Genomic DNA, 22655 nt, shown 5'->3' with positions numbered 1-22655 from the left:
ATTTTGTTAGAGATAGGAATTAGGAGGTGGTGGTATGTGGGGATTGCCCCGCTATGAGAGGAGGTCATGGAACTGTTAGAGGTCTCTATACGATATAAAGATTCTAAAATTTATCCCCGAGAGTGGGAACTCAATGTCCATGTGAAGAGGAAGAAAAAGGAGCTAAGCACTGTCCCAGCTGCCTGATGAAGGACTAACCTCTGCCTTTCTCCACCTCAGTCACCCTATGAGGACTTGACCAATAGGATATGGAAAGCTCATTCATCTATCCTAGAGGAGCTTACCTTATCTGTTGGCTGATTCAGAATAGGCAGTCTTTCTTCAATCCTATCCAATCCTAGACAAGCATAGTTGTTGGCAACTGCAACTAGAAGGAAGAGTTAGTAAAGAGACAGTGTTGAGATGCAAGCTTTAATGCAAAGGGGAAACCAATTAAGTGATCTTTGAACTTTCATCCAACAGCTTGCTAGATTTAAGTTTTTATAACCTTTGTTCCCCCTGACCATTCCAACCCACCACAAAACACCCAAATTTACAACAGGGTTCTATCTATGAGACAGGAAATAATGATAGCTTAGTTACCAAGAAAAAGGGAAAAAGTAAATAGGTAGACTATGCTAAAGTTTAATATTAGGCTTCATTAAGTATCCTGCATTACACAGATCAACAATATTGCAAGTTTTTGTCCTAAAGTTAAACCAGGGTTCAACTGAAGTATCTTGTTCAAGGAATCTTAGGAATCAAGGAATACTCAGGCAGTTTCAAAATCCAGTTTTCCTAAGTCTGACCAACACCAATAATTAGTTTAAAAATAAAATTAAAAAAGCCCCAAGCATTTCTTAAGTGCTATGTACCAGGCACTTTTTAAGTTCCTGAGATATCAAAAAAAAAAAAAAAAATCCAGAAACCAAAACAAAATAAAGAAACGAAAAAGCTAGGTCCCCTGTCCTCAAAAAGCTTCTATTCTAATGGAGAAAATGTGATAAACACACATGTGTATGCACACATCACATAGTACAAATGTGTACACAATACTATAAGAAATTATGCGTGTGCACACATATATATACACATACAAGCACATATATGTATGGGTACATGAATGTGTGTATTATAAAACATATAATACAGAAAATACAGAGTAGATAGAAGGTACCTTAGAAGGAAAGACTTTAGCAGCCTGGGGTGTGGGGAGCATAGAACAAGAGAGGCTTTGAGGAACAGGTGGTGTTGGGCTGAATCTCAAAGGAAGCCAAGGGACTCTAAAAGTCATGAGGTTGGAAGGGAGAACACTCCAAGCATGGGGGACAACCAGTGCCAAGGCATCATGGTGAACAGGAGATGGGAGTATGGTGTATGAGGAGCAGCATACAGGTCAGTATGAGTAAATTGGGAGTTCATGGTAGGGAGCATAATAAGGAAGCTTTAAAATGATAGGAAATAGCCAGGAAGAAGAAAATTAGTTAAAAAAAAAAAAAGCAAACAAAACCTTCATGTGTGCATGTACCTACATCTTCACCCTCTCTCCTGCCCAAGCACCTCACATTTCAAAAGTTTTCAAAGCACTTTCTTCCCAACCACCCAATGGAGAGAGGTCTTATAGATATTAATCCTGAAATATAGGTAAAACATCTGAGGCATCATCCAGCTAGTATATGTCAGTCAAGTCTGAATCTAAGTTCCTGCTTAAGTGCAAAGCTCTTTCCAGTAGAACACACTGCTTCTACTCAATGTAGAATTTTATGTGAGGGCTGAGAATAATAAGAATCATCTAACTCATGAACACAAAAGGAACAATGGTCATCTCCATTATATTCAGGACCTTTATTGCCCAAGTTGACTTGTTTAACACAATTCTTGCCCGCTTCCCTCCTTAGATCACTGGAACCAATACAGTCTTAAGCACACAAGGACTTACTTTGAGGTTCCAATTTCTGGATGATGGGCAAAGCACTGGTCACTGCCACTGCAGTGATGGTCTTCATTCCTTTCTCTGCTATCTCACACACTGATTTGAGGTAAGGATAGTGATCTTTTGTGCTGATGTAAGCAGATGACACCAAGTCATAAGTTGAACTCACCAAGGGAAGGTTGGCCACTCTAGTTACCACATTCTGTGCAACCAAAATGGAGGATAAAAAAATGGTTAAGTCTTCCCAGAAGGGGAAAAAATGTTGAGAGGGGAAAAGAAGAAGGTGGTAGAAACCCTAGTCAAAAACATACCTGTTGTCCAATGTCATAAGGACAAATAACTTTGAAAGACTTTAGGAACTCTGATCACCACAATGACCAATCACAATTCTAGAGGATTTATGACGAAAGATGCCGTTCACCTCTTCAGACAGCTGGTGAACTCAGAGTGCAGAATGAGATCGTTTTTTTGAGGCATGGCCAATCTGAGAATTTGTTTTGCTTGACTATACATATGTGTAACAAGTATTTTGTTTTTCTTGCTTTCTCTATTTGGAGGTGGAAGGAAGAGAAATGGAAAAGAATGCAAATCTGAGAAGAGAATGGAATTTTTTAGAAATACCTGTTGTTGATCAACTGCAACAGAAGCCATTTTAGTGTCTTATCTCCAGAACCTGCAAACAAGAAGCATTCGTTTTAAAACACCAGGTCTCTGAGGCAACCTTCAATACTTAAAACATTTTACACATATAGCTTGGTTTAACCCAGTTTTCTCAACAGTCCCAAGTAGGACTGGATTGCCATTGTAAAGTGAAAGGCGGGGAGCAAGATAACTGGAAGGGGCCAACATACTTGATCCTGAAAGCACAGAGTCAATGAAGTCTGAGTAGGACAAGTGTCACAGTCAGTCCTACGTTTCAGAAAAAGCACTTCGGCAGCTATTTGAAGGAGTGGGTTGGAGTGGGGAGAAGATTTAGGCAGAAATTCTGATCAAAGAGAAGGTGATTACAATAGTCCATCCAAGTAGTGTTAAAGGCACAAATTAGTGTAGGGGCCTATGTGAGTTGAGCCAGGGATGGTGGAGATTTAGAAATCAACAAGATTTGGCAACTGATTGAATATAGGGTAAGATCAAAGTTTCATCCAACTGTAAAATCCACAATAAAGCTCTCCCTCAATATAAGGAAATTTTCTTTCTTTCCATTTATCAATCTTTCTATCCATCTAAACTTAAAATTCAATCTTGCCAATACAACGTGCAGTCTTGGTAGGAAGGGGTGTTAATACAGAAAGAGAGAGGGACTCATTCTCATAGTGCTAATGAGAGATGACAGATGTATATCAGATCCTTGGAATATTTTAACAGGTTTAGAACATATCTGTTTCCCTATATTAAGATAAGGTTTGTCAAAAATTGTTTTATTTTTCAGGATAATTCCAGAGGTCACTGATCTGACATGTTGACAGCAATGGAGAAAAAAACTTAAATGGGATGAAGTACACTGGATTATCACGTTCAAAAAAAAACGGAAATGAAGGAATATATGAAATAAGAAATTTTTTTTAATATCCTTAAGTTTTTGAAGACTCTTGATTGTGTTCACTAGAAAGCTCCGGACACCACCTTAGTTGTTAAGATACTCTTGCTACTTACTAAAAAGTCAAATTAGTTATATCTTAAGAGTCCTGTCTTCATCAAGTTGAAACTTTCAGTAGACAGTATTTAAACATATGGAACTGAATCCCCAAATAAAGCCATAAAATTACACTTCTTTTAAAAAACAATGAACAGATGAAGAATTTGTTCTGTTTCCCCCTAATGAACTCTTTTCTGGGTATACTTAAGGATTTTTTAATTTTTTTTTTAAACACTAGTTGAATTTTACTCTATTTACTATCTTCAATTTATATTATTTTTCCCACGGTTACTCACATTAGTTAGGAATTGATAACAAAATATTCTGTTTCATTGGCCTAACAGTTTATCCTGCTCTTCCCCAATATCTAGGCACAGAAGTTATTTATAATATTCAGAAACTGAACTAAGCATGCATTCTTCCTGGAAAGGATAGATGCCCATAATGGCTTGTTATATGTCCCAGGCACCAGAGCAACTCTGCCTCTCTCCCTTGAGTTTAATGATGGGTTCAATTTATAGAATACAAGACCCTTTTTAAGATTTAGCTAATCTCACTTTCTAGTAAGAGGCCTGTGTGTGTGTGTGTGTGTGTGTGTGTGTGTGTGTGTATGACAAATGAGGTGGTGTCCAAATTTCACCTGCCTTATACAATTTGAGTTATATCTGTGGGAGAAAATGGTAAAGCTTTTGTTCCAACATTCTCTTAGAAGATGGAGTCTCAGCTGCAAGGCATGGGAGCTCCCTAACCCTCAGGCAAGAATGAAAAAGATAGGTGATGACTAATTTTACTAAAGCAGTTTGCAAAACCAAAAGCCTTAAGACAAAAAGCAGACATTCTGGTTTCAAGGACAGCCTAGAGCAACCCTAATTTCCCAACTATGATCACTGAAACCCATTTTTAAGGCAGCCCAGAGGAAGAAAAACCAGTTTGTGAGCCATTGTCTTCCCCAACCCCCTAAAGACCTAGACTAGGAGGGTGGGGAGGGGTTTCCCTTTCCTAAACTTTGCATTTTCTCCTTCATTACAGGAATGTTGGTGCCTTCCCAAACTATCTTGTACCTAGCTACTTTGTATTCGTATTTGTGATATTAGTCCTGTGTGTCTGTGTATATTATATACACACTATACAGGTGTATACATGTATACCTACATACAGGATCAAAAGAAGGTGTATATATATATATATATATGTGTGTGTGTGTGTATACAGGACCGCTGTGTGTACATATGTGTACATATACATACAAGATCAGTGCAGGTACCTTTTGTGTGTATTACATACACACCACACACATTTAATATATACCCTTCTCCCCATTAGAATGTAAACCAGTAGGGATTGATTCCTTCCTTATACTTGTATTCCCATCATCGAATACAACGCCAGGCACATAGTAGGAGCTGAATACTTGTTGATTGATAACCACTTAAGCCACATTTGCAGACTTGGCAGTGCCCATCCAAACAATCACTCCAAATTCCAACATCACGCAAGCTCAGACACACAAGGCCAGCCCAACCTCCACGGAAAGGAGACACACAGCAGCCTTTCCGAAGTGCCCAGAACTTAACCTACTACTGTTTCCGTGAAATCCTCCCCCCGCCCCTGCTCCCAAATCCGCCGCTGCCACGATCTGTTTCTGGGCAGCCCCGCGTGACTCCGGACACAGCTCCCAAAGGCGCCACGGAGACGGCCAGGCTAACTGTCCTTGGATCTGATGCTCGCCACCAGACCAGGACGATCTCCCCAGCACTCACCTACAGTTAGAAAGCGGTGTCTGGCTAGCTGCACCCGGGAAAGCGAGAGTCACCGGGCAGCGGAGTGTCACAGACGACTAACAGGATGACGCGCTCCTAAACGTAGACTAAGAGACCGTCGGCCCAGCTAAGTATAAGTACAGAAATCCCACCCACGCGGGCGTCTCCCACGCCCCTCCCCCGCTGCATTCGCGAGACTTCCCCTGGGCCTCCTCCCCAGCACGTGATGCCCAAGGCTGGACGATTGCGTAATTGGACAAAGTCCCGGACACCCCTCCCCCGTCTTCGTTATTCCTTTCTATGCCCCAGTTTGAGTGGGTAACTGTAGTCCAGCAGGGGAGGTCCTTGTCTTATTAGTTCTTACAGCTATAGCAGCCCTTAATACTAAGGCAGTGAAAGAAGCGACGTGTGATGCGTGAGGCGGAAATCAATGAATGAAGCATGTGTTACACAATCACACCAAACCTCTCCCGGTCTCAGTTTTCTCATCTGTAAAATAAGAGGGTTGTACTAGATGGCCTCAAAGGTCATTCTGCTGGAGACCAGTGACCGTATTTAAACCAGTGATTCAAATGATGTTATTCCCATTATTTTTCAAAAGGCAGATGAGTGTTTAGGAAAATTAGCATTAGTATGTTGGTAAAGATAGAGAGCACATTAATTAGATCAGACTGAGAGGAATTTTTAGAAATGAAAACAAAGACTCTCCCTTTTCCTTGTTGATAGAGGACAGGTTTATTTTGCAACTCTGAAATTTAAGTTTTCAAAGGTCAATGTTAAGCATGTAGGTGTGTAAAGAACCCCAACTCCCAAACACCTATTTTTTAAAATAAAAATATATAGATTTGCAAGAGGTAAAAAGCCATCTGGTTTATCCCTTTCCTCTGGCTGGTAAATGTTTGTTAAATTGAATTAGGCAAGATCTACACTTAAATTATCCCCAGAATGATAGATATACTTAAGCAATTTAACAAAACTTAATTCAAGTTTCATCTGAGAAAAAAAAAGCTTTAAAACTTAGTCCTTCAAGACAATGCAATATACTGTGGGCATACGGAGATGAAAAATAACAAAGTTCTTGCCATCAAAAAACTTAATGGATATAACAGAGATAATGTGACTAGAAGAAATAAGTATGAAATAACAGAATATGATGATGAAGGGCAGAGACACAAAGTGCCCCAATAAAATCTGAGAAGGGAAAAATTACTTTCAGCTGAGGGAAACCAAAGATGGATTAATTTTAAAGGCAGAAGTTGTCACCTAAGCTGACTGACCCTTAAAAGAAAAGAAGGATTTCAATAGGCAAAGATGAGGTGGAAGGCCTATTAATATAGAGACAGGAGAATGCGAAGTGTGAAAGAGAACAATTTGGCTGGAATACAAAATGCCTGAATAGGAGTATTGCTTTTAAAAATACAAATTTTTATTCACTTTTGATAATACTTACCCTCCCAGGAAGCTTTTGATTCTAAGAGAAAATCAGGTTTTAATGAGCTGAGATGATGAAAAGGGTATGAGGAATATATTGGAGATGGAGAATTTTTGTTTGCATTTGTTTTTTAAGAATAAATAGAAGGAACTGTCAGAGGAAGATAGAACTGAGACAGAGCTTGCTAGGAATTTGAGTTCAGGGAAAGAATCCCAGGGAAAAGGATACAAGTATGCTTGAGAATGCTACATTATTAATGATTAAGTCTATTTACTTCTATACTCATTCTGAACACTTTTTTTGCTTTACAGCAATTGATGCCTGCCCTTTCACCTACAAAATACTTCTTTTTCTTTTCATTTGCAAAATCTCTGAGTCATTTCCCCTCTCTGTATGAGTCGTTTTCTAAAAGCAGTATACAATACACTGAAAAATATGACATAGTTGCTAGAGTTCAGAATGAAACCCCTTAATTCACTTCAGTATTTCCATGCTCTTAGTGTATATTATAGATATTATATCTAGTTGTCCACTCCTTCATAAGTATGGATAACTCAAGGCCTCTCCATGCTATGAGTTGCTGTCTCTCCCTTCACCCTGCCAAATAGGCATTGGTATCCAGCCTTCTGGTGTTGAACTTTTTCTTCCACATAAAGCTAGGCTAGTCCTTGGACCACAGGTATACCATCTGCTATGGACCAGGAAGATGTCCTAGAGTGTGTGCTCTGATGACTCAGCCTTCAAGAACTGAAGAGTTCCTTTCATTTCACCATGTGATTTCAAAATGGGTCTTAATAAGGTAGTCCTTATTAATACAATGTTTAAATATTCAACCTACCGTCCTTTTTATGTGGTATGATGAGAAAGCTGACCTTAGTTTGGAAGGATAAACCGTAAGCTTACTAACAGGACATATCTAGTTACTTTTTACTCTTTTTTTTTCTTATGAGGCAATTGGGGTTAAGTGACTTGTCCAGGGTCACACAGCTAGTGAGTAGCATGTGTCTGAGGCTGAATCTGAACTCAGGTCCTCCTGACACTAGGGCCAGTGCTCTATCCACTGTGCCACCTAGCTGCCCCAATATCTAGTTACTTTTTAAGGGAATTTGAATTTACCAGAGAACTCATGATAGAGAAATGCTACAACCTTATACCATAAGATTCTGAAGCTTAGAGGTGGAAGAGACATTGGAGTTCATCCAATACAGTTGTACTAGATTTGTACTGTACATTTAACAGATGAGGAATCTGAGGCCCAGAGAATGGAAATTAATTGTCCTCAGTCACATAAAAAGCAGAGCTAGGATATGAACCTAGATCCTCTCATGCTTTGTGTGTGTGTGTGTGTGTGTGTGTGTGTGTGTGTGTGTGTGTGTGTTCAGACTGATAACCTCTGAGGTTCCTTTCCATTCTAACTGATCTAGATCTATGAATCCCTACTATATGGAATGCATTGTACTGAATGCAGTGGATAATACAAAGTCCCTGCCCTCAGACAGTTTATAGTCAAGTTAGGGAAACAATGTCACCTAAACCCTCCATAATGTTGTCCTAACCTAGAGTTATAGCCTTATTTCACTCTATTCCATTTCATAAACTCTTCTTGCCAGCCAAATTGTACTACCTAAACTTGTCCTTTACTTTTTCACCTCCATGGAATGTTCAGTCTTTCCCCTATGACTAGAATACACTCCTTCCTCATCTCCATCTGTTGAAATCCTTTTCTTTTTTCAAGGTTCAATTTAGACACAACCTCCTCCATGAAGATTTCCCTTATCCCCTCTCTCCTTCTCAAGTGAAAGTACTCTCTCTTTCTAGAATACTTTGTCTGGATCTCTCTTTTGCTTCTATTATATTTTATTTTATAACATAAATATGTGTGTAATTTTAAGAGTAAGTGATTAAGGGTCAGAACTACACTTTTTTTGATCTCCATATCCTCAGTAACCAAGCACTATGTTTTTACCCAAAGATAATCACTTAATAAACCTTTGTTGAGTTTAATCTGACATTGGTGGTGGTGGTTTGGAGGCAATTGGCAGAAGAAAAAGCTATCTGCTCCCACATTCTTATCCTCTCCTGAGCATGGGCAGAGCCACTCTTTTGAAATACTTCCCTTTGGGCATCCCAGTTGGCAGGACTTTCCCTTAATCAAGAACCCGAAGCAGCCTTTTGGGGGATGGGACTCTTTCTTGGAATTGTCTAGGAAAGAATATGAGAAGAGTTGCCCAAGTCACTATCTTTAAGGGAAAGGACTACAGCTTTCTACTATCTAAGCCTCCTCCCCACCAGAACACAGCTGAGTCATATTATGCCAAGGTTTTCTATTTGGTCTGAATTCATTTAATCTTTTCTCTGCTTTGAGGGACTATAATAATATGTATCAGTAAAAATATCTTTGGTTCATCTAGAGCCCTCAACTCATGAGAAATCCCAAGGACTAGAAAGAGAATCTCCCTCCTCTCTGTGTCCCAGTGTGACTGAAGCCTCCTACTCTGGTGCTTTTTTAAATCCTCTGAGGGATACATATAAAAAGTGGTTTCTTTCTGGGAACACATGGCCAATATAGAAAGCAAACAAACTAAAAAAAAAAAAAGAAAGAAGGAATGGAATGTAGGAGTTTCATCATTGTCATTTTTAGCAAACAGGGAAAACTTTCTCCATTGGCTCTGGGTAGTCCTATATTGTTCAGCTATAGTCTTTTCCCTTTTTATCTCCAAGTTCACAGTCATGGCAGCAGCTTCAGCTGCAGAGGTAGCCATTCTATTCTCCTCTCCTCCTCTCTTGTTTGTGCCTCAGACAACCTCTTCCCTGTTTCAGATTACCTCCCTCAAATCCCTTTACTTCCCACTCCTTTTGAGGCAGCTTGGGTGCAAAGGGGGCAGTAAGGACAAGTGGCAGGCCTTCTTGCTTTCTCATGCCATTTTGGTTGTGGTCTTTCTTAGTGTTTGCAGCAGCATGCTCACCAGACCTTTGATAACTTCTTAGTGGTTTGCTCACTTCTTACCTTACAAGAGATATCAGCTCCTCCTCATTGTATCAGAACACACGAGGATTTCTGTCTTAAACAGTAAGCATTCATCCCAAGTCACTGACCATGTCACTTCTCTACTCTTTCTTAGGTACCTTCTTAGGTAAGAGGGTACTATGATCATAAAAAGGTAGTTGAGAATGTAAGGTAGTATCTAATTGAATACCAAATGAGTAGTATAAATAATCAATCAATAAGCATTTATTAAGTTTCTACAATGTGCCAGGCACTATGCAGGTGCTGAGGAATATGTGCGAAAAAATGAAACAATCCATATTCTCAAGAAACTTACGTTATTTGAGAAGAAACAACATGTTGTTCAGTCATTGTTCTGTTGTGTCTGACTCTTCATGACCTCATTTGGAGTTTTCCTGGCAAAGATACTTGTGTGATTTGCCATTTCCTTCTCCAGTTTATTTTGCAGATAAGGAAACCGAGGCAAATGAGGTTAAGTGGCTTGCCGGGGGTCACACACCGAGGGTCTGAGGCCAGATTTGATGAGTCTTCCTGATTCCAGGAGTCCTCCTGATTCCAGGCCCAGCGCTCCATCTTCTATACCACCCAGCTCCACCTAATAAATAGACTAAATACAATTTTCAATTCAGTAAACATTTAGTAAGTACCTACTATGTGCCAGGCACTATGCTAAGTGCTGGGGATATTAAAAAAAAAAAGGCAAAAGACAGTTCCTGTACTGGGGAAGTCAACATACAAACAAATAAATACAAAGCAAACTATATAAAGGATCAATAGAAAATAAATAATTAAAAAAAGCAAAATGCTGGAATTTAGAGGAATTAGGGAAGGTGAGATTTTAGTTAAGACTTAAAGGAAGCAGGAATAGCAAGGTGGCACATTGGATAGAGCTCCTGAAGTCAGGAGGACCTGAGTTCAAATCTGGCCTCAGACACTTACTAGCTGAATGACCCTGGGCAAGTCAACCTCGACTGCTTCGGGAAAAAAAAGAGATAGACTTAAGGGAAGTCAGGGAGGGGAGAAGGAAGAACATTCAGAAAGGGGAGGCATTAGCAGTTGAGGGCAATCAGGAAAGATTCCTGTAGAAAATGAATCTTGAGCTGTGTTTTGATGGCAGTGAAGGATTCTATGAGATGGAGGTGATAAGAATGTGCATTCCAGTCATGGGAGACTACAAATAAGCAAGTATGGAGAATGGAAATGTGGTATCATGTCAGTCACAGAGAAGTCCACTTTAGTGGGATCATAGAGTGCAGAAATAGGAGTAATTGTACAATGAAGCTGGAAAGTAAGAAGGGGTCAGGTTGAGAAGGTCTTTAAGATACAAAAAGGGGAGTTTATATTTAATCTCAGAGGCAGTAGGGAGCCAGTAGAGTTCATTAAGTAGGGAAGTGACATGGTCAGATATTTACTTAATGGACTAAATGTGACAGCTAGCTAGGAATGGCAAGATTTGGCAACTAATTAGGTTAGGGTGAGGAAGATTGAACAGTCCAAGTTAATGTTGAGGTTGAGAATGTGTGGAGATTGGAAGAATGGTAGTACTTTGAATAGAAATAGGGAAATTTGGTAGAGGAGTGGGTTTGGAGTGGGGGTGGGAGTTCTCTTTTAGACTTTTTTTTTAGTTCAGGATTCCTCTGGGACATCCAATTTGAAGTGTTAAATAGGCAATGGTTATATAGAACTGAAACTCAGGTGAGAAACTGAGATTGGATATAAACATCTCTGAGTTATCACACAGATATTATAATTAAATACATGGGAGCTGATGAGGTCACCAAGAGAAAAAAATGCAGTGAGAGAAGAGATCCCAAGATGGAGCCCTGGGAAACATCCACAATTTGAGGATATTATATGAAATATGAGTCAACAAAGGAGAATAAGAAGGAGCTCTTAGATAGTAGGAGAACCAGGAGAGAATATCATAAAGTCTCAGGGAAGACTCCAGAGGAGGGATGCTCAACAGCGTGAAATGCAGCAAAGAGATCAAGAAACATGAGTATTGAAAAAAAAAAGAGCATCAGCTTTGTCAATTAAGAGATCAATGATAATTTCAGGGAGGTAACAGTTCCATTTGAGTGATGAGTTCAGAAACCAGATAGCAAAGGGTCAAGGAGTAAACGAGAGGAAAGGCAGTAAAGGCACTGAGGGTAAACTGCTTTTTCTAGCATTTTTGTTGAGAAATGAAAGAAAGATGCAAGATGATGACCTGAGAAGATGGTTGAGTCCAGTGAAGATTTTTTTTAAATATGGGAGAGACTTGGGCATATTTGCAGGCAATGGGAAAGAAAGTAGATAGGGAAAGATTGAAGATTAGAGATTAGATAAAATTTGTAGGAGATTGTGGTCAGAGGGATGACTGAAAGACCAATCTGTAGGAGAAAATAGGAAGAGATGGGATCAACGGTGCATGTGAAGGGAATAGCTTTGGCTGAGATGACCACCTCTTTGTCAGAGCCTGGAAGAAAGGAGGAGAGAGTGGAAGATGACATCAAGGGGTTTTGAAATGAAAAGAAGTGCAGAAGTGAATGGCCTCATTTACTCAATAAAGAGGTAAGGTACTCAACTGAGAAGGTGGGAGAGCAGGGAGAGATATAGGAGGTTGTAGGAAAAAGGAGAAGGTTTGGAATAGCTTCTGTGGGGACTGAAATAGGGAATCAATTGAGGAAATAATTGGGGGAACTCCTCAACATATACTCTTTGATCGAGTGACAATGGCCTCCTAGCTGGTCAATCAACAAGACATTCCATATCTCAACTTTGGATTTTCTCTCTGGCTGTCCCTCTTGGCTCCAATGCTCTCCCTCCTCTACTCTTACTACTCACCTCCCTGGCTTCCTTTAAGTCCCAACTAAATGCCACTTCCTGCAGGAAATCTTCCCCAAACCTTTATTCCAGTGCCTTCCCTCTGTCAATTATTTCCTATTTGTCCTGTACATAGCTTGCTTTTCATGTATTTGTTTGCATATTGTTCAATGACCATCCCCTCCAATTAGATTGTAAACTCCCTGCCTCTTTTTGTATCCCCAGCACTTAGCACAGTGCCTGGCACATAGTAGGTGCTTAATAATTATTTATTGAATTGAAATGAATACAGAAATCACCTTGCTACTTTAAGGACCCAGCTGAAGTTAGATAACATGTTTGTAATTGTGTGACTTCCTCTAATCTGTTCTGAAGTACTTGAACAAGAGCAGAAGAAGTAGATGATAGAAAATATCCAAGACTGGGATTTGGCAAAGTGAGTTGATAAGACAAAGGGCAAGGGATACAAGGGTAGAGGGCAGTATGAAATTGAATTAACTATTGGGAAGGGAGGGAAATGAAGTCAGAGCAGGGCTAATAACCTGGGAAAGTAATGAGGAGTGGAAGGATTGAATGTCATGTTGAGATTGAAGACCAGGTTTAGGAAGGGTGAGGCAGAGAGAGATATTTTTAATGATAGGAGGGACTTGGGCATGTTTGAAGGCAATGGGAAAGAAAACAGTAGATAGAGATTGAAGACTACAGAGTGGGTGGAATTGTAGGAGACTGTGTTTAGAAGGATGACTGAGGGGCCAATCAGCTGGATAAAGTAGGAAGGGATGGGATCAAAGGCATATGTAGAGGGATTAGCTTTGGCAGGGAGAAGGACCATCATATTATCTGAATCTGGAAGAAAGGAGGAAAGAGTGGAGAATGATGTCATGGGAGGTTATGGTCAAATAGAGAAATGTCAGAATTTTTAACTAAGCAAACAGAATATTTAGGGTTCATAATAATGAGACACAGGGTTTGAACATCTCTATGAATAGCTGCCGTACAGTAGAGGAGTAGGTCATGGAAATTAAGGAAATTGAGGGACCTGGAGATTTAAGGGAGAATTAACATAAATGTTGAATAACCTTATTATAAGGGCAGGAATTGGGGAGAACAGGAAATAGTAAAGTAATATGAATTCTTTCATTCAGCAAAAAAACTTGGGGAGCACTTAGTGTATAGTGCACTGTTTTAGAATCTGGTAGAGATTCAATCTGAGTTAAAACATGGTCACTGCGCTCATGGTGCTTATAATCTAGCAGTGAACTTTAAAATATTCAAATTCTTAGAACAAGATAGAGTAGTTTACCCATTTTCTCCCTCTACTTCCATCAACCTAGAAAGATAAGTCTTGAACTTGGCCCTGAAGTTAGGATGGAAATTAGATAAGCCTAGAGAGAGAAGGAAGGAGAGAGAGTATAGTTTGGAAAGAGGAACTAGTATGCACTCTGACATTTCAGTTTAACCTTTCTCCCAGTGAAGCTATATCCTCACCCAGAATTTCACTGTACTTCATTGTGAGTCACTCTAGAGCATGATTTAAGCAAAGTTCAAGAGAGAAAAAGTGCAAAACTATCCTAATGGTCTAACTTTGATGTTGACTTTGACAAAGTCATTTAATTGCTCTGGGCCTCAGTTTCTTCATCTATAAAGTGACAGAGTTGTCTCACCTGATCTTTGAGTTCTTTTCCAGATCTAAGAGTCTATGGTTTTATGATGAGAAATCCAGCTAGTGTATATTTTTTTTCTTTGTTGAAAGCAGTGCCTGGCACATAGTAGGGACTCAATAAAAGCATGTTAATTTGAAAAGAAGCAAAGCAACTTTAGTTCTAAAATTATAATTCTATGATCTTATGAATTTCATTCATTCATAGAGATATTGATTTTTTTCATGTTTACAGAGTTGAAATTTGAGAGATGGTTTATCTACTACCTTGGACCTACTAGTCCCAAGGTGATCCATATCATGAGTCATGCGTCAGGAGACCAGATGATTTATCTCTACCAGTTCTCAGACTATATGTAAGTGAGTGAGTTGCATATCTCACTGTCACCTGAATGATCCAAGTAGGTCACAATTATCTCCTTGGCCATCTGCTTCAGCCGAGAGGGTAGAATTTTATGAAAACCTGTGGTAAAGTAAGTTTATTCTCATTTGAACATTTCTTGGCTCTGTGATTCTAAGGAATTTATTGGAATTTTCAACATACTCTGAAAATATTTTAATATAGAGTATTAAAGTTTTGCTTGGGGTCAATTGTAGCATTTTCAGAAACATAATTACTCAAAAGATAAAGACAGAAAATCATGGTGGTCACTTAAATTTCTTTTTGTATTTAGTTTTTAAAATGGGTTAACTGAGCTACCCTCTCCAAATAGTTAAACAAAGTGATTCTCACTGCAAATGGCCTAGAAAACTCTCTTTAAACCATTGACAATATTTGCTTTCTTGGATCAGTCAGTCAAAAAACATGTATTAAGTGCCTACCAATGCCAGGAACTGTGCTAAGCACTGGGTATATAAAGAAAGGCAAAAGACAGTCTCTGTTCCCAAGAAGCTCACAATCTAACAGGGAAGACAACATGTAAAAAACTATGTACAAGCAAGCTATATACAGGATACATAGGAAATAATCAGCAGAGGGAAAGCACTAGAATTGAGAGGGATTGGGAAGGGCTTTCTGAAGAGATGGGATTTTAGCTAAGACTTGAAAGAAGCTAGGAAAACCAGGAGGTGGAGATGAGGAGGGAGAGCATTCCAGGCATGAGGGATAGCCAGAGAAAATGCCTGGAATCAGAAAAGATGGCGTCTTGTTCGTGGAACAGCAAGGAGGCCAGTGTCACTGGCCTTAATGTGGTAGGATTCAATCAGCCAGAGACAAGGCAGGACATTAGTGGTCACCTTAAGGGTAACATGATAAAGGAGGTCAGTCCTGAGCAAAGGATCTTGAAGGTAATGACAGATATAAAAGAGTGAAGAATTGAGGAGACAGTAGTCTAGAAAGGGGAAATAGCATAAACAAGGTCCTAGAGGCCAAATGAACATAAGTAACAATGATCAAGACTAAACTAGGATAATTAGGATCATAGATTTAGAACTGGAGGGCACCTTTAGGGCTAGGCCAACCTAGGCAAACCTTGTTGTCTTATAGATGAAGAAACTGAAGCTCAGAGGGATGAGGAAACTTGCCCGGGGTCATACAGGTAAGAAGTAGAAGAGCCAGGATTTCAATCCAGGTCCTCTGACTCCATATCCAGTGGGGTTTTTTTTCTACTGTACTACTGGCAAATCAGAGACATAACTAATATGGGATAAATAGGCCTGTGCTCCACAGCACAGACATGAGGGTGATTGACTTCCTTCTTTCCTCTCTTAGGCCCTCCTTTTCTCAGGCTTAGTCTCTGGGGATAAGCTGCTTCTTTCTGGCAAAGCTGCACACACCTATACTTACCCTAAACCTCCTAGGACTCTCCTCAACCATGCCATATTCAATGCTCAAACTGAGTTTATCCCAGTTATTTACAAACAACCAACGTAAACATTTTTTTTTGCATAATTTTGTTTACTGTTCCCAATTCTTGCTCCAGAAGGGCATATGGGAAAACCATTGTCAGTGAGAATAAACAAATATCACCTAAAAATTGGAAACTTTTGAATACAGGTGCAGTAAGTCAGGAATTAGAGAGCTCATTTACACTTACTTCATTCTCTCAAAGGAATCATCAACTAAAGTTTAGTGCATTATGTATATAAATAGTAGAATATAGAATATCACAGGTGGAAGATCATTAAAGCCCAACCCCAATCCTTTTATAAATGGTAGGAATACTAAAGCTGAGGAATGGGAAAGGACTCACCCACCTTAACAAAGAATGAGTGCCATAGCCAATACTCTCAGCTATAAATCTAAGACTCTTGTCACACTGCATTTCCAGCGTGTGAGTATGAAAAATAACCCAACAACTGGTTAATGTAGTTGATTCTCATGGATTTTTTTTTAACTAAAAATTTCCATATTACCTTGATGTGGGCAAACAAGCCTGGTTTCAGTTAGGCTAAACTAACAAAATTTTGGACTCATCATTAATGCAACATTTTATTTATTTCTTTTTGCATTCTTAATTCTCTCCTTCCTTCTGGCCCCTCCCCCATCCATTGAGAAGGCAAGTAATAAGATATCCTTTATACATATAAAGTCATGTAAAATATTTCAATAGTCATAGTTGAAACATCATTAAGATTGAGTTACTGGTAGGGCCCAAAGTCTGAAAAAGGACCCACTGCAAAGATTCTAGGTCAAAGGGCAACCAGTTTGACATGTAGGAGTAGATAGGCCTTAGATTAGTAGATTCTTTCATAGAGCTTGTTTACTTTTACATAATGGCCTTTGTGCTGCATGATCTGGGCCTCTCTCTGCCTAGTAGGCAGTAGGTCACACTTGTCTGCTCTAGATAAACCTATGAGGTAGGTAAAGCTAATCAGCCAAATTGAGATCAAGTCCACATGATACAGTGAATAATAGGTCACTGGATTTGGGACTTGTAGGTCCTGGATTTGAACCCTAGTTTGGCCACTTGCTTGAACAAGACAACGAACCTCTCTGGGTGGACCTCAGTTCCCTCATCTTTGAAATGAGTGGTTGGATTAGGATCATAGATTTAGCTAGAAGAAACTTCCAGCTCAAAGTCTTACAATTCTATAAATTCAGTTCAATTCAACAAATGTTAGTGAAGCACTTAATTCCATATACAGAGCAGGAGTGATGAAGGGAAGCACTAATTTTCAGGACTGGGGCACCACCTATGAAGCTGGACATACATGTACCCTGGCCCTTTGTTGAGGGGCACATACCTTTTTTGGTTCCCAATGACTGAGAAATTGGATCAAATGTAATTATAGATTGTCTATAATGGGGTGGGAAATGAAGACACTCTAGTTTTGCTTTATCATCAACAAAAGCTGTAGAAATGACTTCTTTTTGCTATCTCTCTCCCTTTGGTAGTGCTTTCCTTCTCTTGGACTTCCAGAGAGAATTTCTCTCCCCTCTCCCCATATCCCCAGATATCAATTTGCAACATTAGCACACGATAGACTGGGGAACCTCCCATAGAGATTGAGATAAATTCTGCTTCCCAATACAGCAAATCCTGGATTTCCCTGATCACCTATGTTCCATGTAAGAGGCACTGTGCTAGTGCTGGAAATACAAAGACAAAATGACACATTTGCTGCCCTCAAGAAAACTGAAATCTGATGGGGATTGGGGAATGAAACATGTTCACAAGTAACTTTAATACAAGTTAGAAAACAATGAATTCCATAGAAGAGGTCAAATGAAATTCTCCGGAGAAATTCAAGAAGAGAAGGATCACTTGTGCTGGGGAGATCAGCAAAGTATCATGGAGGAAGTGGCACCTGAGCTGGGCCCTGAAATAGGGGGAAGATTTCAATAAGGAAGGATAGGAGACTTATAAGAATAGTTTATTCCAGGCATGGCAAAATTCATGTACGAAGACACAGAGCAGGGAGAGAGCAGGTTAACAGGAGGGCACAGTGAGTAGAAATGTAGAAATTCACAGTTTAGCTAGAGTATAGAAAATGCCATGAAATCTAGTCTATGGGAAAGTAGGTTAGAAAGGTATTTAGTGGTTTTATATAACTATGTCATTTGTTACAATGGAGAGTTTCTATGGTTCTGTGGTGAATTAGTGGGTTGTATTAGAGATGTAAAATTGGAAGAAAAAAGAAGAAAGCAACAAGGAAACATTTAAGAAATATACAGAAGAAACCAAAAAGAAAATCAGAAGATAAAACAAATGATAGTTTTGTTAGAAACTTATTAAATTTAATATATACTTGAAACTGAACATTTACACATTCATATGCCATCTTTTTTTGTATATTTAAATATATGTTTGTTGATGGTTAATGATTTTAAGCAAAGACTCTAGTTTAGACCCTATTCTCTTGTGGTCTACTAACTAGTCTTTGTGCCTCTAGTCTATGCCTTATCCATTTCATTCTTCTTACAACTAAACCACTCTTTAAAAGGGGCAGCTGGGTGGTGCAATGGGTTAGAGTGCTGGACCTGCAGTTAGGAAGACTCATATTCTTGAGTTCAAATGCAGCCTCAGGCACTAGCTGTATAACCTTGGGCAAGTCACTTAACCCTGTTTGCCTCAGTTTCCTCATCTGTAAAATGAATTGGACCATCTTTGCCAAGAAAACCCCAAATGGCATCATGAAGAATTGGACATGACTGAAAAATGACTGAAACAACAATTCTTTAAAAATACATGCTCACATAAAACTCAAAACTTATTTTTATTGATAATCTTTTGTTTTAACAGTGATTTAATTTCCAGATAAATCCCTCCCCTTTCCCTACCCAGTAAACCACCCTTTGTAATAGAGAAAAGAAAGAGAGGAAAGAGTAGTTCAGCCGAACCGAGCAGCACATTAACTACATCTGCCAATGTATGTGATATTTCGTAGCATCATAATATAATAGGACATTAACAACTGATCACCATCTTAAGATTTGTAGTTCACAGTGACAAGCATTCCCTCTCTCAGTCCAGAAGAGTGATTTGAGACTATCTTGTTCTTGGAGTCTGATGAGGACTGAGTTTTGCTTCACAGCTATTAAAGAGACATACACAGTCCAGGAAAGACAGACTTGAGAAGAAGTGGTATGCTTCTCCAGCATTGTAGAGGCCCCAGGCTAAAGACAGGGTGTGGATGATTAAATCTAAGGGATTCTAGATTAAAGGTTTATAACTGATCACCTACCCTCTGAACTGATAGCCATGCCCATTGGTGTTTCAGTAAGATCATAGAACAGATTCAGGAATGTTGTGTCTTACCCAAGATCACTCCTCCTAGTCTGCCACTTTTTCAAAGAAGGAGAGTAGCTTGTTTTCTCAACCCTTTTCTGTGGTCAAGGCAAGCAATCTTTCTATTGCATTGCTCTGATCACATTATGCTTCTGTTCAAAAATTTATTAACCTTTAATTCTGGCATTCAGGGTCCCCCATAGCCTATTTCTACCCTCATCTATGATTTCTTTCATGTACTCTATGTTCCAACTTAACAGAACTACTCTTTGTTTCTTATTCTCATTCTGTTCTCTTCAATTTCTCTGCCTGTTTGCATATTGTAGTTATGAAAAATAAATCATTACTCCAAAGTTAGTTTTCCAGTCTTGGGGCTACATTACGAAAAGTATTAAGTTCCATTTCAGATTTTTTACCCTACTTATTTATTCTTAAAAAAAAACCCAACAACAATTAAATTCAGTTGAAGTTGTTATTGTTTGTCCTTCATTCTCAAAGAGGATCAATGACATCAGGAAAATGATGTCTTGACTTGCAAGTGATTTGGATTTAAGTGAGTCAGGGCTGTGAAAAATCACCAGTTTCACTCTCTCCACCAAAGTCATCGGGGTTACTGAAAACTGGAGGTAATATGCTCAGATCTATGGTTGGCAGATGAATTGAAAATGGTCTGGAGTAGGGAGGGACCTGAGCCAGGGAAACTTAACCAGCAGGTTATTTCAATAGTCCAGGTGTGGGGTGAAAAAGGCCTGTACCAGGATTGGGACAGTGTCAGAGGAGAGAAGGGGACATATGTGAGAGATATAAAGAAAGTCAAATTGACAGGACTTAGCAACAAATTAGATATGGGGTTGGGGGGTGGGAAAGAGTTATTAGAGAAAATGTGGAGTGGAGGATGACACCTAGATTGTGAAACTGGGTGATTAGAAGCATGGTAGTACCTTCAATAATAATAGGGAAGTTAGGAAGGTGGGTTTGGCAGGAAGATAATGAGTTCAGTATTGGATCTATCAAGTTCAAGATGTCTATAAGACATCCAGATCTAGATATTTAAAAGGCAATTGGATACATAAGATTAGAAGTAATGAAAGAGGTTGAGGCTAGACAAATCCAAAAATCATCTGCATAGAGATGATAATTAAATCTACGGGAACTGATAAGATTACCAATCAAAAGAGTACAGAGGGATAACAGAAGAAGGCACAGGACAGAATCTGGGGGACACACAGTTAGTGGGCACAATCTGAGCAAAGATCCAGCAAAGGAGAATGACAAAAGTGGTCCAACAGGTAGTAGGAGAACTAGGAGAGAGCAGTGTCATGAAAACCTAGAGACAATTTAAAGGAGAAGAAAGTGATTGACAGTGTAAAAGGCTGTAGAAGGAGAATTGAGAAAAATTATCAAGAAGGAAGAGAACTAAGAAAAGACCCTCAGATTTGGCAATTTAAGAGACCACTGGTAATTTTGGAGAAAACAGTTTAATCATTAAAGGGGGGAGAACTAGGAGAATGCAGTCTCATGAAAATGTAGAGACAAGACAACCTAGAGACAAGATAATATAAAGGAGAAGAGAGTGAATACCTAGTGGAAATGTATGTATTAAGGTGAACACTTTTTGAGGACGAGTAGTCGTGGGAGGGTTTGTAGTCAGTAGAGAAGAGACAGGAAGAGATTAAAGTTAAATGAGAGAGTAGAGATGCTGGAGGAGGCACTGCTGAAAAAGAAGGAATGGAATGGGATTACCTGGGCGATATTAGTAGGATAGGAGATAGTAGTAGAATTCATCTCTGAGTGATGTGAGATGAGGGGAGGAGAAAAGAGAGAACTTTTGGCAAATGACCTTAATTTCTTTGGTGAAATATAAGGCGAAATTCTCAGCTGAGAGAATGGGGACCTCAAACCATGCAAGACTTGAGGAGGGATGAAAAGATTTTTTTTTTTAGGCAATTGGGGTTAAGTGACTTGCCCAGGGTCACACAGCTAGTACATGTCAAGTGTTTGGTCTGAGGCTGGGTTTGAACTCAGGTCTTCCTGACTTCAGGGCCAGTGCTCTATCCACTACACAACCTAGTTGCCTCATCTTGTTACCTCTTTTTTTTTTTGCTTTTTTTATCTTTCTTTTGGTGAGGCAGTCAGGGTTTAGTGACTTGCCCAGGATCACACAGCTATTAAGTGTCAAGTATCTGAGACCGGATTTGAACTCACGTCCTCCTGACTCCAAGGCTGGAACTCTATCCACTGTGCCATCAAGCTGCCCCTGGGATGAAAAGATTTAGAAAAGCCACTGCGGTGAGTGGAATATACACAATGCTATTTCTATATTCTCAACTACCCCAAATTTGGTATAATTTTATATAGGTAGAATTAAACTTCTTACAATCAACTTCATCTTCAGATATTGTTAAGAACAATTAACTAATATAATAATCAAATGCAAAAGTATTATACATAGATTTCAACAGTAAACTGAATAATGAAGAGACCACTGACAGTCATTTTTAGTATAACTACAAATAATAAAACACACAATTAAAGTCACTAGTTACTAGTATTTATTAAAAATTAGAACTATTATTTAGCGTGGTAGCTGTTTGTTTTCTTTTTTTTTTCAGGCAGTCATAAATAGCAATCTTGTACTAAGGTGCCAGTACCCATAGGCAAGCAACAATTAGGGAAAGGATAAGTATGTTTATCGAAACATATTTTAGGATGTTAAAGCCACAGAATAGTCATTGGGTCTCAGGATTCAGAGCTTTCCTGAAAGAAACTTAGAGATTATCTAGTCCAACCTTTTCACTTTACAGATAAAACAACTGAAACCCAAAGGAATAAAGTGACTTATATATCTAAGGTAATCACAGATAATAAGCAGCAGAAATGGTATTTGAATCCAGGTCCCCTGAATATGAATACAGTGTTCTTTCCACTGAACTGTGTTTTAGATGTGTTGTAAAAATGAAAAAAAAAATACAGAGAATGCAAAGCAATATGGAAAAGTTCATAAATAAGATGTGGCACAAAGCAAACAAAAGATCCAGAACATGCCCATTGACTAAGACTGTATTAAAATAGACACTATTAGTATCCAGATGCAAAAGAGATGCTCATGGTATAGGAAGCAAAAAAAAACAATTTGTTTTTTGACCAAAGTTTTACATATATACGTATATGTGTATGTATGTATATATATATATTATATATGTCTATGTCTATGTGTGTGTGTGTGTGTGTGTATATATATATATATATATATATGGAGAGAGAGAAAGATT

At 39.0% G+C, this 22655-nt stretch overlaps 1 protein-coding gene across 3 annotated transcripts in view; it reads right to left on the bottom strand.

The window, feature by feature from the left end:
- Positions 1–5458, bottom strand: part of PLIN2 (perilipin 2) — a 34151-nt gene extending 28693 nt beyond the window's left edge. For 2 of the 3 annotated variants that reach the window (XM_027862832.1, XM_027862834.1), the window contains exons 1-4: positions 5309–5458; positions 2534–2585; positions 1919–2114; positions 285–367 (exon numbers count right to left, since the gene is read on the bottom strand). In XM_027862832.1, coding sequence (XP_027718633.1) covers positions 285–367; positions 1919–2114; positions 2534–2563 — 309 coding nt within the window. In that variant the 5' untranslated portion in view covers positions 2564–2585; positions 5309–5458. The remainder of the gene's footprint in view (positions 1–284; positions 368–1918; positions 2115–2533; positions 2586–5308) is intronic. The other variant, XM_027862833.1, reaches the window with a different exon arrangement.
- Between the last annotated feature and the right edge of the window lie 17197 nt (positions 5459–22655).

This window comes from Vombatus ursinus, unplaced genomic scaffold, assembly GCF_900497805.2.
Source record: "Vombatus ursinus unplaced genomic scaffold, bare-nosed wombat genome assembly UNPS02014770.1, whole genome shotgun sequence".
NCBI lineage: Eukaryota > Metazoa > Chordata > Mammalia > Diprotodontia > Vombatidae > Vombatus > Vombatus ursinus.
This window is presented reverse-complemented; position numbering and strand designations above follow the sequence as displayed.